General features: G+C 35.9%; 1 protein-coding gene and 1 pseudogene across 5 annotated transcripts in view; one reads left to right on the top strand and one right to left on the bottom strand.

Moving 5' to 3' along the window:
- Positions 1-1377: 1377 nt before the first annotated feature.
- On the bottom strand, positions 1378-1917 carry LOC101966655 (mediator of RNA polymerase II transcription subunit 28 pseudogene; annotated as a pseudogene).
- Positions 1918-5393: 3476 nt separating this feature from the next.
- Positions 5394-16381, top strand: part of Tex9 (testis expressed 9) — a 41555-nt gene continuing 30567 nt past the window's right edge. For all 5 annotated transcript variants that reach the window (XM_078049579.1, XM_021726917.3, XM_040274504.2 and 2 more), the window contains exons 1-4: positions 5394-5473; positions 5576-5667; positions 11292-11355; positions 12900-12979. In XM_078049579.1, coding sequence (XP_077905705.1) covers positions 5447-5473; positions 5576-5667; positions 11292-11355; positions 12900-12979 — 263 coding nt within the window. In that variant the 5' untranslated portion in view covers positions 5394-5446. The remainder of the gene's footprint in view (positions 5474-5575; positions 5668-11291; positions 11356-12899; positions 12980-16381) is intronic.

Raw genomic sequence — 16381 nt, 5'->3', positions numbered from 1 at the left:
ATGAGTAATATGTATACACAACGTGAGTACAAAATACATGTTCCTGTATATTCCAGGGGAGTAATGCCATTTCCCATGAGCATACAATGCAGCAAGGGGCACAAAAAAAGATACCATTCACTAACCCACAAGTCAGTGGAAGGAATAAAAGCCCTGTTCCCTGGAATGGAGTGGAGGCTTTGTGGACCAGATGGCATCCAGGCCACACCAGGAACATGAGTGGATATCGAGGCGCATGGGGAGGGATCTTCAGGGTTGGAAAGGACAAAATGAACCAAGACACAGCCACAGACCTACTGACTATTCAGAAGACAGAGGAGTGTTTGTACTGGCTGAGGGATATAATCTAAGAGTTGCATAAAACAGAGAATAGAAAACCTCTTCTGACAAGAGGGCAAAATACATTCCCCACAGAGGATCCACATGCTCTCTGTGGAGGTGAAGGAGCTGGAGATCACTCTGCAGGTCACCTCCACCCCAAAGCCCTAGGCTCTTGAAATCAAATCCACTGAACAAGAACCTTCCTTCATATAAACTGCCTTTTCTCCAAAAAGTAAAATAAAAACACAAGCAAACAAAACTCAAAAGAAAAAGAATCAGACCAAGCTTTGACCCCTTGTCCATCACTTGTGTCCCAGCTGTCACGCTAGGGAGACTGGGTCTGCTGTCACTCACACTGGTTCATTACTACGAGGCCTCTAGCATGTCGTGCTCCCAACACAGCTCCCTCAACACAGCAAACACCACACAACACATACACTCACCCAAACAAAAGGCAGCATCAACTTAAGGATCTCTGCTAACCTAGCATCCTTGAACCCTTTTTTTCTGACATATTTACAAAATATCTGCACTCTGTACTGCTATGGAAGCATTACAAATGTAGCATTAGATTCCTCTTCTTGAGGTAGTTCAAAGTCTTGAGATAGCAAATTCACGTATTTTTCTCTACTACCATGGATATGTAGTAATCATAAAAGACCAAAAACCAAATTCCTTCTCCCCTCATTCTAGGAGTACTTTAATTTTCCCTCTCGGATCATAACAAACTAACAACTGAGGGGGGGGGAAAACTATATATAATCTACATAAAATTTTAAAAACAAGCAAAAAGCCAAGAAAAAAAATCTGTGGAAAACTAATAGTCTAAACTTTGCTATAGACAAAACAAACAAAACAAAACCTCACTTTGTCTACCAAGCACTTTATAAAGTATTAAGTAATTAACAGCTCATAAAAACTGGGGAAATTATTTAGGTGGAGGTAAAATTAACACCAACTCATTCTCTAGCAAATAGCTGTTCTAAAATGCCACGTCCACACAGAGAGGTCTGGAGGAACTGTCTGCAGAAGGCTACCTTGTAGGCCAGACCTCTCTCAGGTCTGCTTCATAGGCGCAGGGATGTTGGCAGATGCCTGCTCCAGGAAGGCCAAGGAGCCCTGAGGGCCCTCGGCAGGCTTTTTGTGCTGCACATTGATGTCCTCCAGCACCTGCTGCCAATGCCTCAGCTTTGTTAAGTGCTTCTGCACCAGCGCATCTTTCCGCTGCAACTCATTCCTTAGTTCTGAGACGTCCTCTTTGATAACTTGCTTAGGTTTCTGAACAGACAACTGCAATCTTTTTTTTTTGTAGAAAAAAGCATTCTGTCTGTCTTGCAATATCCAGAAACTTCTGGATACACTGATCAACACCAGTTCGATTTTCTTCCTGATCGGTGCCATTGACATAATCCTGACTCACGAGAGAAGCAAAGCAAGCCTCGAAGGACGACTCCAGCTTGTCCACCAAGGTGCTGCTAGAAGTCCTTGGCGCGCCAGGCGCTGCCTGAAGAAGCGAAGCCTGGCCCAAGAGTCCCGGCGGGGGTTGCGGGGGGCCGGGGGATGCCCAGAGAACATACCACCCAGCGGGGCCGCCATGTCTGGGGTGGCGGGTCGCCGCCCACTGCCCATTAGAGCCATTTTAAAATGTAAAACTTGGTGGCATTAGATGCATTCACAGTATTGCGCAGTGATCCATCACTATCCTCAGCGAAGTTCTGTACTTTCCATTCTGTTATCTCCTAACTCCAGTAAACTTTATTCCATTTTCTCTCTATATAAATTTGCCAGATCTAGGTACCTGATATAAAAGGAAGCATATAATATTTGTCTTTTTGTATCTGGCTTATTTCACTTTGCATAACTCTGCATGTATCATGCCTTCATTCCTTTTTAAGGCAAATAATAGTCCATTGTGTGTGTGTATATGTGTGTATATACATATGTGTATGTATTAAATTTTATTTATTAGTTCTAGCAGGCTTTGTTTGTTAGTTTTGTTGTTATGCTTGATTCTTTTTTCCATAGATACTCATGTTATCTGGGGAAAAATAGTTTATTTTTTTTTACCTTTTATTCTGTATACTTTTTATTTCCTTTTCTCAACTTTTTGCATTAGCTAGGAGTTCAGGTATTATCTTAAATAAGAATGGTGAGAGCAGACATACTTGTGTTATTCTTGATCTTAGGGGAAAGTGAATAATTTCTTATCAATAAGTCTGATATTAGCTGTAGGGTTTTTTTTTTTTTGGTAGGTGTTTGTTTTAGTTAGCTTTTTCACTGCTGTGACTAAAAGGACTGACCAGAACAACTGTAGAGGAGGAAAGGTTTATTTGGGTGCTCATGGTTTCAGAGGTTTCAATCTGTGGATAGCTGACTTCATTCCTCTGGGCTCAAGGTAAGGCAGAACATCATGGCAGTTGAGTGTGGCAGAGGGAAACAGCTCACATGATGATCAGAAAGCAGAGCAACTCCACTAACTTTATACAAACCTATATCCCAAAGCCATACCCCAGTATTCCACCTGCTTCAGCCATGCCCTACCTGCCTTCCCTTACCATTCAATTAATTCCATCAGGTGATTGATTTCACTGGTTGGGTTAAGAGTTTCTTAACCCAATCATTTCTTCTCTGAATTGCATTGTCTCACAGTTGAGCTTTTGAAGAACACCTCACATTTAGACCATAACAATATTCTTTATCAAATTGAGGACATTCCCCTCTAGTCCTAGTTTGCTAAGATTTTGCACCTCAGTAGCTACAGTAGTCTGTCTTTTTCAGCACCCATCTATATGATCATATGATTTTTTTCTTCTTTATCCTCTTGATGTTTTACATTGCTGAATTATAATTATTGATTCTAGAATACAGAACAGCCTTCCATACTTGAAATCAAGTCCCACTAGGTCATGTTGTATATTTTCTTAAAAAATACATTGTTGGATTCTAATTGCTAATATTTTGTTGAAAAAATTTTGCACTTATGTTTATGAAAGATGTCAGTTCTTTATTTTCTCCTCTTCCAATGTCTTTAACAGCTTTTGGTACTCATAAGATGAGTTAAAAGTTCCCTTCTGAGGTAGAAGTTGCTTCTGCTTCTGTTTTCTGGAAGTGATTGGCAGAATTGGTATAATTTCTTCCTTAACTATTTGGTAAAACTCACTAAAGTAACCATCTCTAGGCCTAGTGTTTTTCTGAAAGTTTACTAACTTAATATCCTTGCCTATTCAGATTATCTATTTATCCTGTATGAGTTTTGGTAGTTTGTATCAAGAAATTGATCCATTTTTTTAATTTACTGAATTTGGGTTATAGAGTTGATTATAATATTCCTTTATTATCCTTTTAATGTTCATGAGATGATTGACCCTTTCCCATTCATAATGTTGGCATTATATTAATATTTTAAAATTTTCTGTATATTTTAATTTTTGACATCTTAAAAATCTTCTCTAACTGGGGAGAGATACCCACCCTAGGGGAAGTCAATTCTTAAAGATAACAAAGGGCTTAGCCAGAAGCATACCTCTGACCTAAAAGCTAAGCAAACTAGACACCTGACTCCTGTATCTAGGAGTTAATTCTTTTGCTTTAACCATCCTAGGGCCAAGTCTAGGCAAGTATGACTATACCGCAAACCTTTCTAAAATTATTCAAACTGCATCTAATTATTCTTCCTTGCCTTTTCTTTCCTGTGGAAACTCCAATAAAGGATATAATTTAGGTTTTCCCCTCAATCATGTTTTCTTCCTCTTCACCACCTAAAGTTTCCCTATATACCCCTGTGTGGCATGACATGCCTCACTTCTAGATCTTTGAATATAATACTTTGTTTTCGTGATTTCTCCTATGTGTCCTCTTGAGTGACCATCACATGGAAGAATACAGAACAGTTGTAATTTGTGAATTTTCTTTTTTCTTTATTAGTACTGCTAGAGGTTTATAATAGCAAGCCTCTTTTAATGTGATTTTTAGTTATTTGTATGTCTTCTTTGGAGAATTAACTAGTCAAAATCTTTTATCCATTTATTTTTTGTTTTACTTTTGTTTCATCTCTTTAGTTTTGTTATTTTAACAGTTTGCTATATATTCTAGATACAAGTCTCTTATCAGATATATATTTGCAAAATTTCCTTCCTTTCTGTGGTTTGTGTTTTTACTCTATGGTATCTTTTGAAACAAAAAGTTCTTAATTTTGATGATGTTCAGTTAATCTATTTTCATTTATTGTTTTTACTTTTGACATAATATCAATGAATCCATAAGTAATTTAAGGTCATGAAAGTTATTTATACCTATGATTTCTTTGAAAAACTTTATATTTTGCTCTATAATTTAGATCTGTTAGCCATTTCGAGTTAATTTTACATATATGAGTTACAGGCCCAGTTTCATTCTTTTTTTTGCATGTGGATATCCAGTTGTCCTCCGTTTTTTGACTAGTATTCGCAATGAAGGGTCTTGGCGCCCTTGCAAATCAGTCGATGGTAAATGTGAAGAATTATTAAAAACTGCTCTATACATAATCTTATATTAAATGAGTTAATTTGCTCTTTATAACTCTATGAGGTGAGCACTGTTCTTACTCCCATTTATCAATGAAGTAGCTGAGACACAGAGTGATTTATCAAAGGCCATAACACTAGTAAGTCAACTAGTAAGTGGCAGAACCAGGATGTAAACCTGGGCTGACTGATTTGAGAGCCTGAGCGCTTAACCACGGTAAGTAAAAACTAGAAATCTGGACTTCAGAATTCTACTGAAAAGTGTCTTTTAACCAAAGGTAGGGGTAATGACTGGCTGTAAAGCACAACAGGCTTTAGTTGCTGGCTGTATCAGAAATGGACCTGCTGAATCCCTTCCACCCTACAAATTGAGAACTTTCGCTTGCTGTCGATCAAAGCACTGAGTCAGTTTCTGGGTTCCCCGGGCAGAGCCGGCTCTCCGGTAGGTAACCACCTAGGTGCAGAGCGCCGGCCCCGCCCACGGCCCGAGCGTGGCACCCGGGTAACAGTAGAGCTGTGGAGTAGGGAGGGGTGGGCGCTCCCGCGGGAGGCTTCGGGCTTTGGGAAACTCTCGCGGGAAGATGTGTCGTCGCCTCGGTAACGGCGTCGCGGTCGCTTGAAAGATGGCGGGTCGAAATCTTGGTCTCCGGGTCAGTTCACTTCTAGACCTCTGGCTGGTGAATGGGCTGCGGGCATTGAGGACGTCCATCCTCCGTGAACGTGGGATCTGAAAGTCTCTGCCTCTTTTACAGAGACGTAGCGTTCCGGGGACTCCACTGCCGCCGCGTGGGCAGAAACCTGCCACACCTCGACAGGATCTCCTCGCCAGGGAGGAAGAATATAAGTAAGACATTCGGCGGTGGAGTTTTCTTCTTTGATCCAAACGAGGCTGCTGATGAGTATTTTTTACTGTTGTCGGCAGAACTTCCGGGACCACCCGCTGTCCAGCATTCCCTTCCCGTCATCCCGCTCACCTGCCCCCTCTCTGGACCTCCACCTTAGTTACCCGCCTGTGTCTTACTGAAGTGGGCGGAGATTGAGCCCCAGTGTAAGCGTTAGTCGGTGGGAGGGAGTTGTTGAAAGTGGTTTGGATAGCAGGAGTTGCTACGTTGTTTCTAGCGTAGGGTGTTTCGCTTGACTTCGAGTTCCTAGAGTTAACGTGAAAATTTCTTTTAGGCTCGTTTTCTAAATTGGAAGCATATTTCTCAGGGCAACAAGAATTATGTTCTTACCCACATTTGGTGGAGTTAGGGGAGGATTTCCCTTATCTGTTTTCAGTGTCATTGCTCCTCATTGGTCCTGTCCCATTCCTCTCACCATGCCTCAGTTTTCACCCACCAGCTAGGGTATAATCTTTTATTTTCATCATGTCGTTCCATTGCTGTAAGCTCCTCGGTGGTTTCCTTTTGCACTTCAAAAGCTTTGCCATATCTGGTTCTTCCTATCCTTTTATTTGATGTCCCTTCCTCTACCTCTCTTTATCTCCAGCTACCTCTTGTCTGTCTGTATGTCAGTGTCTCTCTTGGCCTAAAACTCTCCAGTTTCACTGGCCTTTATTTCCTCAAACTTTTTTCTTTTCTTTACAGGCAGTCTTACATGCCTTCCACCTATAATGCCCAGAATGCCTTCCTAACCATGCTATACAGACCACCCTGTTGTTCTTTATTTATTGTATTATTGATTTTCTTCCCAATTATAATGTTAAGTGAATTCACTTGTTTACTTTTATAAAATTTCTACTTCACTGGACTGAAAATTCCACTGAAGCAGAAATTTATGTCCATTTTATTTGCCGTCATATATACCCTTACAAAAAAAGTATATTTTAACAACTTTTCAGTTTAAAATAATTAAAAAAGTAAAAACAATCTGGCATGTCTTCAGAGTTTTAAACAGTTACCAATCATGTATAACCAAAAAACTATAAAAAAAGTCAAAACTGGAGTGTATAGGTTTTAGATGAAGTAGACACAAGCCAACTTGTACAGCAGGTAGAAAGATCAATCCTTCTCTTCCTGTTAAAAAGTGCCTTGTTGTCTTAGTTCAACAAGAGTGTACTTAAACAGCTGAGTTTATTGTCCATATACAGTTATCAGCTGGTGCTGGAATCAAAATGGTTATTTTCATTGCCATTCACTAGATAGTATTAAATACCTACTTTGATAAGGTTAATTTGTTTTAGTTATTTGAGAATGTTTTACAGCTGGCTCTGGTGTGTCATTAAGGATATATAGTCCTCATTAAAGTCAGAAATCTATAGGAAATATTCTGTTTTAGTAGGAGTTGTTTAATAGTAAAAGTGGCCAGTTGCTTGTTCTGTTATCTATACTTCAAAGTATGCAAATCTGAGGCATGTGAAGGGAGCAACTCCCTGGTTCTGCCTAAAACTTCTAGAGCATTTCTGGGCCATGCATAAATGTAAAATGTTTGGCAATCCTTATAGGCAAGTTTATAACAGTATTTTGACACCTGTTGTCTTGGTATTAAGCATATTGGTGTGTGTGTATATATATATATATATATATATATATATATATATATATATATATATATATATTCAATTAGCAGAACACAGCATTTCCCAGTGACCTCAATCCAGAATCTGCTACATTTAAGCTCCTGTCACATAGTTGGAGGAAACAATCTCTATTGGAAAGGCTAGACCAAGGAACATGCTAATCACTCCAGTTGGTAGATTCTCCAAACTTCATGCCTCTGTTATAAAACCAGAGAACAAAACAAGATTATATGATAGCTGGTAGAACAAGCCCTCCACCTTATAAATCCCAATTACATAGGATTTATGTATTTTCAGGGAATTAACATCGTTATGTATTGAATCTTTTATGAAAATGATACATCTCCATTTACATAGTTTTTAGGTTCATTTAATAATTTATCATTTTACTACATACAAATCTTGCATACAATTTCAGGGTGCCTTACAATTTTGGTTGCTTTGAGTGATTTTTTTAAAATGACATTTTCTAGTGGCTTATATATGTGAGAATATTAGTGATTTTTGCATGTTGTATTATATCTAATGTAGACAGAGATCTTCCCCTGCTGAACTTTTTCATTCTACAGAGTCCCGTGAAGTTTTGATGAAGATGGTCATATGCAAATTAAGATAGTTTTGTCCCTTTTATAATTTCTCATATATTGTCTTTTACCTCCTCTGTGTTTAGGGCAATGTAGTATAGAATAGAAAAAGCTTCCTTATTCTGGCTATTAATTTTGAGAAGCCCAATTTAAAAAAATATTTTTGATTATGAATTCAGTTTCCTCAATGATTATGCATCTATTTAGATGTACTGTTGCTTCTAAAATAAATTTCACTTGATAGTTTTCTAGAAAAGTGTTCATATATGCTTTAAAATGAATTAGCACAAGTTTATTGTATACTCATAAATCGTTGACTATATCTATGACCATGTATACATCTACTTTTGGAGCTTTTTTTAGTGTTTATTTTTTATCTTCTCCTTTTCTATCCATCTTGCCAAGAGATTTATGTATTTTATTGGTATTTTCAGAGAACTAGCTATAATTTTCTTGCTCATCTGTTTTTATATTTGTCCTTATAGAAATATAAATTATTCTTATTATGGTAAATTTACTTGTTGAGCTCATTTATTTTGTTCTTTAATAAATATATTTGGGTTTGTAAATTTTGTTTCACTACAGCTTAACTATTCCAGAACCTATTTTTTTGTATATATACATACAAACATATATAATTATATATATATGTATGTGTGTTTATATATATGCATATACACATATGAATACACACACACCTATATAATTTCTTTTGTGGTTATTTTTAAATATTTTATTATTTTTGTAGTAATTATTTAGGAGTGCTGTTTTAATTTATGTAGGGTTGTTTGTTTACTTTTTTTTTAACTGAAGTTTATTACAAGTGGCACTATGGTCAAAGAATGTTTTTGATACTGATTTTTAAAACTGTTTTGGGACTTGTGGCCACATACATGTTCACTTTTTGTAAATGTGCTATGTGTTCTTGGAAGGACAGTTAGAAATTTTATTTACTATTCATTTTAGTTTAGTTTTCATCATCACCATATTTTGTACTAGCTTTCTTGGTTTCTGTTAGAGGTATATTAAAATAATTATAGTTTTAAAAAAATCTTAGAATCGTGGCCATTTTTGTTTAGTATACTTTATTACCTGTTTAAGTTTTGATTCCTTTTGTTATTGTGTAATGTCCATTCTATCTTTTTAATTTCTATTTATTTCTCTCCTAAATTCAGTACTCTTTTGTAATATTTTCTGGGTCTTCCTCAATGATTTCTGTTCTTTCTTCCCCACCCCTTAAATTAAAATTCTAATTAAAGTCCTTTTTCAGATTGTTTCATTATCTCTTGTTCTTATGGTACAAGATTTTCTTTTTAATTTTTGCATCTCTTTGGTGGCTTGTTTATGTGATTTTTTTTTTCTTTTTGAAGTCATCTTTAGCAGGGTTTGCTTTCTGAGAGAGTCCTGTTCCATATATTCTAGATGAGAAAATATCCATATAGGGTGGTCTTGAATTTACTTTTGTTAGCTAAGAGTTTTCTTTCATTCCAGGACAGCTTTCTTCTGTATTAAAATATTGGCAGAGTGTGCCTGAACCATCTGTATAAGATGACTCCACTTACGTGTGTTCCACTTATTCACATGGTAATCTTTTTCCACCATGCCTCTACCTTCATCTTTACTCATGTAAGGTTATGGGTGGAGTTTCTGTAGCATGTGTTTACAGGTGTAGCCCTTCATGACTCATATTTAGCTCTTTGGGCTTCTATTCCTGTTTACTGCTCTCACTTTGAATTGCTGCCTTATTCTTAGTATGTGGGCATATTCCCCTTCTGAGTTTGAGCTTTGCAATAGTTCCTTCATAACATGTTATCTGGCATTTTCATAGATTGGAATAGAAGTATAGTCTCAGTCATCTCTATCAGTTATATTGTTTGAAGCTTCTATTTAAGTCCTTCTGATTCTTATTAGGAAAATTGGAAAAATCAGATAATGGAACTTTAAATGCAACTTGAAGTCTTAGATATTTTTCTTTTGACCATGTAATCTCAAGATATAAAAGTATTTCTTAAAACACCACACTATTGGGGTAGGATTATGGCTCAGTGGTAGAGCACTTGCCTAGTACATGTGAGGTACTGGGTTTGATCCTAGCACCTCATAAAAATAAACAAATAAAATAAAGGTATTGTATCCATTTTAAAAATCAAACTGTTTTAAGAAAGAATATGGTACTACCCCCTCCTATTTCCTGAGAGCTATGGTTATAAGTGGTTGTTACTTCTGATTCACATAAATAAGAAAAATTCCTCCACATATCTCCCTCATATACTTTCAAAAGAGCCTACAGGTCTAGAACTATGACCTTTTCAAAAGGAGAAAAAAGTTATATGGTTTTGAAGGTGTTTATTGTGGTGTTTATCTGTAATAGTGAAAAAGGGACTTGAACTCATTGAGCAGAATTTAGCACATGCTAACTGAAATTCATTGGAATATTGTGAGCCATTTCAATGCTAAAACTTATGTAGAGATAAACATATTCCCTCTGTCTTGCTGTGGGAAAACAGCACAGTATTGGGCTAGGGTTGTGGCTTAAAACACCTTTCTTAAAACACCACACTATTGGGCTAGGGTTGTGGCTCAGTGGTATGGTATACATACAAAATTGTATGTATACCATAGATGAAAATTGGAAAGGAATATTAAAACTGGATGATGGTGGTAGTAGGATTATGAACATTTTTTTCCTTTAAAAACAATTTTCTTCAATGATATTGTCATTCTTGTGGTATTGATTAGACCAAGTAAATAGTCTTTCTGTTCTTTGCTAGATTTCTAATAGACTGATGGGAAAAAGGAGTTTCAAGGGGAGGTCCTTTATTAATTCCTTTTATTTCTGATGAAGTTGGTATTGCAGTATGTGGCTGAGTTGTAAGCCATGTTTAGACTGCTCACTAACCCAGAGATTTAGCTCCCCAGTCACAGCAGCACTTCAGACCACAACCAGCCTCCTCTACCCGGTCCACACCCAACCTCAGATGGAGCAGGGCGGCTCTCTAAAGCAGCAAGTTTGTAATTTGTATTCTTTAAAGATAGGCCATGCCCAAGAGGATGACTAGTTAAACTCTGTTAGTTTTCCCACTTTATTCTTCCTAAATTTATTAGATATATTATTTCACCTGGAGTAAGGGCTACAGAAAGGCCAGTACTTAGTGTGTTTAAGTTTCTACCACAAAGGAGGGAGAATCATGGAGGGTTGGGGATAAGTTCCAATTGCTGTGATCATTTTAGGGTATAAATGTCATGTATATGTTCTAACATTTGTTGATTAGGTAATTTTCTAAAGTGTAATTGCTGAAGTTAAATTTTTAAAATTTCATTAGAATTTCAATATAACCCAGTTATTGACTTATTTTCTCTTTTTAGGCGTTTAAATGCAGAATTGGAGGCAAAAACAGCTGACCTGGTTCGACAAGCTGAGGAAGTAATAGTAAGTAGATATATATTTATTAATAATTTCAGGTAAGTGCTCATTTAACTTTTTAACATGATGTATAGCATATGCTCAAAAAAGTAGCCAAAGGATTATATTCAACTCAATGAATGATCACAAACTGAATGTGAATATATTTGCACAAGAATAGGTATGTGTACATGTATTTGTAATCATACATTTTCTAAAAGCCATAAGAGTGTTTTCCATTTAGATGCTCCAGTCCTTAACAAGAACACTAATATTTAACAATCTTTTCTAGTACCAAAAAATTAGTATTTGAGAGTAGCTATGTAGAATTAACACTAATAATTCAGTAAGGATAGAAATAAGTGATCTCTGGAGTAAAGTTGTAACCATTATTACAAATATTCAGATGAGAATTTGTTTCTTAAATTCTGCCATTGAATCTAGCCCCATTGAGATTCTTGTGTCTAGATTTGAATTGCATTTATATATAGGGAAAATGCTGTGAGGTTATATTTAAGCATATTATTCATCATTCTGGTACCAGATTGGATATTCCTACTTTAAACTTTCCTCCTTAAGTATCAGCATTCCTATTTTTAATTGATAGGATGGAATAGCCCTCCTTAGAGGAGCACAGTAGCTGCTTTCAGACTTACCACTTCTTACCCAAATTTAAGTATAATTCTTCCTTTAATCCCCTTCTCCCTGGCTTCAAAAATGGAATTGATGGAGGAAGGGAAAGAAATCTAGCAATATTTTAATGCCCTATACAAATCCATTATTTATTAGTTTAGGAATAAGAAATGTATCATAACATTTGAAGTAATAGATAATGGTTACAGATTTGCCAGTTGCATTTGTAATTAAATATTTTACTAAAAATATTTTCCTTTTTTAGTTTTGCCAGCATATGAAGAGCAGGGGCATACTTGTACAGAAGGATTGCTTTCTTTTCAGAGTTCCCTAAAAAGAACTTTTTTTCCCCAAAAAGGAGCAGGGAAGAAATACTGAAGAAATTTTGGGAAATGGAAAGGGACATTTTCACACCCCCCCCACAGAAACTTACCAAATATAACTTTTACCATACTAAATTGCTTACTCAACTTTTATTTCTTGATATATATTTGCCAAAGGCTTTTATTCCTGATATTTCATTTTTAGCATCTTCATGGTCATCTCAATATGAAAGTATTACCTGATTTGCAACAAGTTTTCTACCTGTTAAATGGATTTTTTTTTTCATTTCTTGTATCTCTAATTTCCATTGCATGCTACTTAAGATGGAAGACTCTAATGTAGTTGAGGGGAAACAAGAATTGCATATATAGGGGCCTTGCCATTTGTAGTTTTCTGTTTAGATTGACTGTTTTACTGAAGAATAAATGAAAAGTGAAGCCATAATATAACAGACTCTATTTTCATACCATAGCATGTTAAATTCCATACTTTGGTATCCTAAAAAAAACATGGACAGCTCTGAAATGATTAATGTTCAGAGAGGCATTTGAATATATCCTAGTTTGTTGGAATTTTTATTATAACCTGTGACACATCTTTCCTCATTTAACTAGAGAGATCAGCAAGAGGTACGAGCCAGGTCTTTTTCAACACAAAATAAATCATATGAAGAGAAAGATGATTTTAATACAAGGTAAGTGACTCAAATTCTCAAATGCCATTGATTGATTTTTAAATTTAGGGATCTATGTGAATCTTTTATTATATAAAATCTTTTTGCATGCAAATATTGAAAGTTTATAATTTGAAGAATAATATGTAAAATAATAATTATGGGCTTAGCTAGTCAGATAAAAGGCAAGCACTTTACCTACTCTGTCATGTAACACTTCTTGGTCCATCACGTGGTGAATGGATAAACAAATTTGGTACATCCATGTGCTAGAATGCTACTTAACTATAAACAGAAATGAACTACTGATACAATGATATGGTTGTTAAGTGAAAGATACCAGACTCAAAAACATATAGAATCTGTTTCCATTTATAGTCATACATTATTTAATGGCAGGAATACAGAGGTAATTTCATTACTGTAAATCTCAGAGTATGACTTAAATAGGCAATAGGAATTTTTCAACTTCATTATAATCCTGTGGGAATGCCATTGTGTTTTCAGTCCATTATTCACCAAAACATCCTGAAGGGGTTTGCTTTAGTCATCTTTCTCCACTGTTCTGACTAAAAGATCTGGTAAGAACAATTTTAGAGGAGGAAAAGTTTATTTGGGGGCTTAGTTCCTAGACAGCTTAGTCCCTAGTCCCATTCCTCCATATTGGAGATGAGGCAGAACATTATGGTGGAAAGTGGCTCATATGATGATCAGAAAGCAGAGATATTCCACTCCCCAGATCTCAAATATATACCCCAAAGGCATGCCTGCAATGTCTACCTCCTCCAGCCATGCCTTATGTACCTACAGTTACCACTCAGTTAATCCCTATCAGGGGATTAATGCACTGATTAGGTTAAAATTTGTCTTAACAATCATTTCACCTTAAATGTTCTTTCATTGTCTTACATATGAGCTTTTAGGGGACATGTCACATCTAAACTATAATAGGGATCATGACTATATTTGGTACTCTGGAAAAGGCAAAACTATAGGGATATAAAACAGATTAGTGGTTGTCTAGGGCTTAATGAGACTAACTACCAAGGGGCACATGGGACCTTTTTGGGATGATGGAAATATTCTCCATCTTTGTGGCTGTGATGGTTATGTAACTATATAGGTTGGTTAAAGTCTATTGAACTGTATACCCAAGATGGATATATTTTATCATGTGTAAATTGTATCTCCATCTGAAAAAAAATGTTTGAACACTGTTAGTATCATATCTGGATACCAGTAGTACAGTAGTGAAAAAACAGAACTGACCCTGTTCCAATTTTTTTTTTTGTAAATCAATGAATATATTTTATATTACTTGATACCAGCATATATATGTAAATGTAACTTAAAATCATTTATTCTTGTATGTTATGACCTGTGATACCTTATGAAAAAACATACTTAAAGGTTTTTAAAATTCCAAAATTTGGGTTACAAATTTGGCCTTTAATCCACTAAAGGATTGAAATCATGGTAACAACAGATGACTTCCTAGTTTCTGTTGTAGGAAGTGAAAGACTGCACAAGCATGAAAATGAATCTGTTGATTTTTCTTTTACCAAGTTTTCCTTAAGTGCAAAGTGATGAAAATGCCTGTTTACCAGATGGATTTTTTTCCTTAATATTACTGTTTGAACAGATGACTTTTACCATGTAAAAAATGGCACTTGATTAGTTGGGAATCATTGAAAAATGGGAGATAAATAAAGAGACCATCCATTTTCATGTCAAAACAATAATAACCCACCTAAAAATTATAATCAAACAATGTATAACAGTTCTTCAATACCTAGGATTACTCTTGCAAAAAATAAGGTAGGAAATCAGGATTTAATTTTTCCTAAAGTAAATATACATATCCACCAGTTTGCTGGAAGTAAAATTTACAACACAAATAATTTCAATCACATTATGAAGAAACCTTTTATGGAAAAATGTACAAAAGTAAGCAGAATACTATTGTAGTTCATTTTCCATAGAAATATACAAACAAAGTAATATCACTGAATCCTGAGGGAAACATAAAACTATTAAACATCATTTGGCCAATAGGTATGTGTATGTGTTTGGGGTTAGGGTGGAATGGAAGGTGCAGAAAAGGCACTGAAGAAATTGTAAGCAATTCCAAATTAGAGTGATTAAAGGGGACAGTCAAAATTTGTGTAATTGAAAGTATTTTCATGTCATATGTGGGAATCTTTATTCTCTGTAATTTTAAGACATTTTGTAAACTTTTTTCCCCTAAGGTATTTTTAGTAAGTAGTTAAAAGGTCATATTCAATATTATCTAAATATATTTTGTGTTTAATATTGAAAAACAATCTATACATGACCAGCTCAGTAGTGGCCTCTGATGGAAAGTAATTTTATCTCTTTTTATGGCAAGGAGTTCTAAGGTAATATGATGGAATTTATTTCTTAGCAATGATAGATACTGTTGTTGTATGTTTTCAGAGGTATTAGTGTGGATGCTCTAGACAATTGAAGGGTAGGTGAACTTTCTCTGTAATAGGCTAAATAGTAAATATTTCTGGATTTGTGAGTCATACAGTGTCTGTTGAACTACTCAATTTTGCTATTGTACAAGGAAGATGGCATAGACAACATGTAATGAATGGGTATGGATTAATTCAGCCTGTAGATTGTAGTTTGTGGGCCACCATAAACACTTTGTTTTAAACCATAAACATAGTTTAAAACCCAAAATAAAATGTGCATAAAAATGAATTACATTTTGAATGTATTAACTCATTCAAAATATATTTTAGTGCCAATATAAGAACTTATAAGTGAGTTACTGTGCCAAGTACTAATCATTGAGTAGTGGAAAAGGGAGATCTTGCTCGGGTATTGTGGCACACACCTGTAATCCCAGCCTCGTGGGAGGTTGAGGCAGGAGGATCATGAGTTCAAAGCCGGCCTCAGCAAAAGCAAGGTTCTAAGCAACTTAGTGAGATCCTGAATCTAATAAAATATAAAATAGGGCTGGGGATGTGGCTCAGTGCTTAAGTGCCTAGGAGTTCAATCCCTGGTACCCCCTCTTAAAAAAAGGGAGATGTGATTCCTGCTCTCTCACAGTGTAATGAGTAAAAAGACAGTGATCAATATTTAAATGCATTAGTAGAATAACATTGAATGTGCTCACCAAACCAAACCAAACAACCCTGTGGTGCCCACTGTGAGGGCACACTCCTGTAATCCTAGTGACTTGGGAGACTGAGGCAGGAGGATCACAAGTTCAAGTCTAGCCACTGCAATTTAGCAAGACCTTGTCTCCCAAAAGGACTGGGGATATAGCTCAGTGGCAGAGTACCTCTAGGTTCAGTACCCAATACTGGGTTTGGGGGTCAGGGGGAGCTCTGTGTGTATGTATCATTTTGTAAAATGAATAATCCCTCTGTGTAGCCAATAGTGACTCCT

Source organism: Ictidomys tridecemlineatus, chromosome 5, assembly GCF_052094955.1.
Source record: "Ictidomys tridecemlineatus isolate mIctTri1 chromosome 5, mIctTri1.hap1, whole genome shotgun sequence".
In the NCBI taxonomy this organism is placed as follows: domain Eukaryota; kingdom Metazoa; phylum Chordata; class Mammalia; order Rodentia; family Sciuridae; genus Ictidomys; species Ictidomys tridecemlineatus.
Note: the sequence above shows the minus strand (reverse complement) of the source record. Positions and strands in the feature narration are given on the sequence as shown.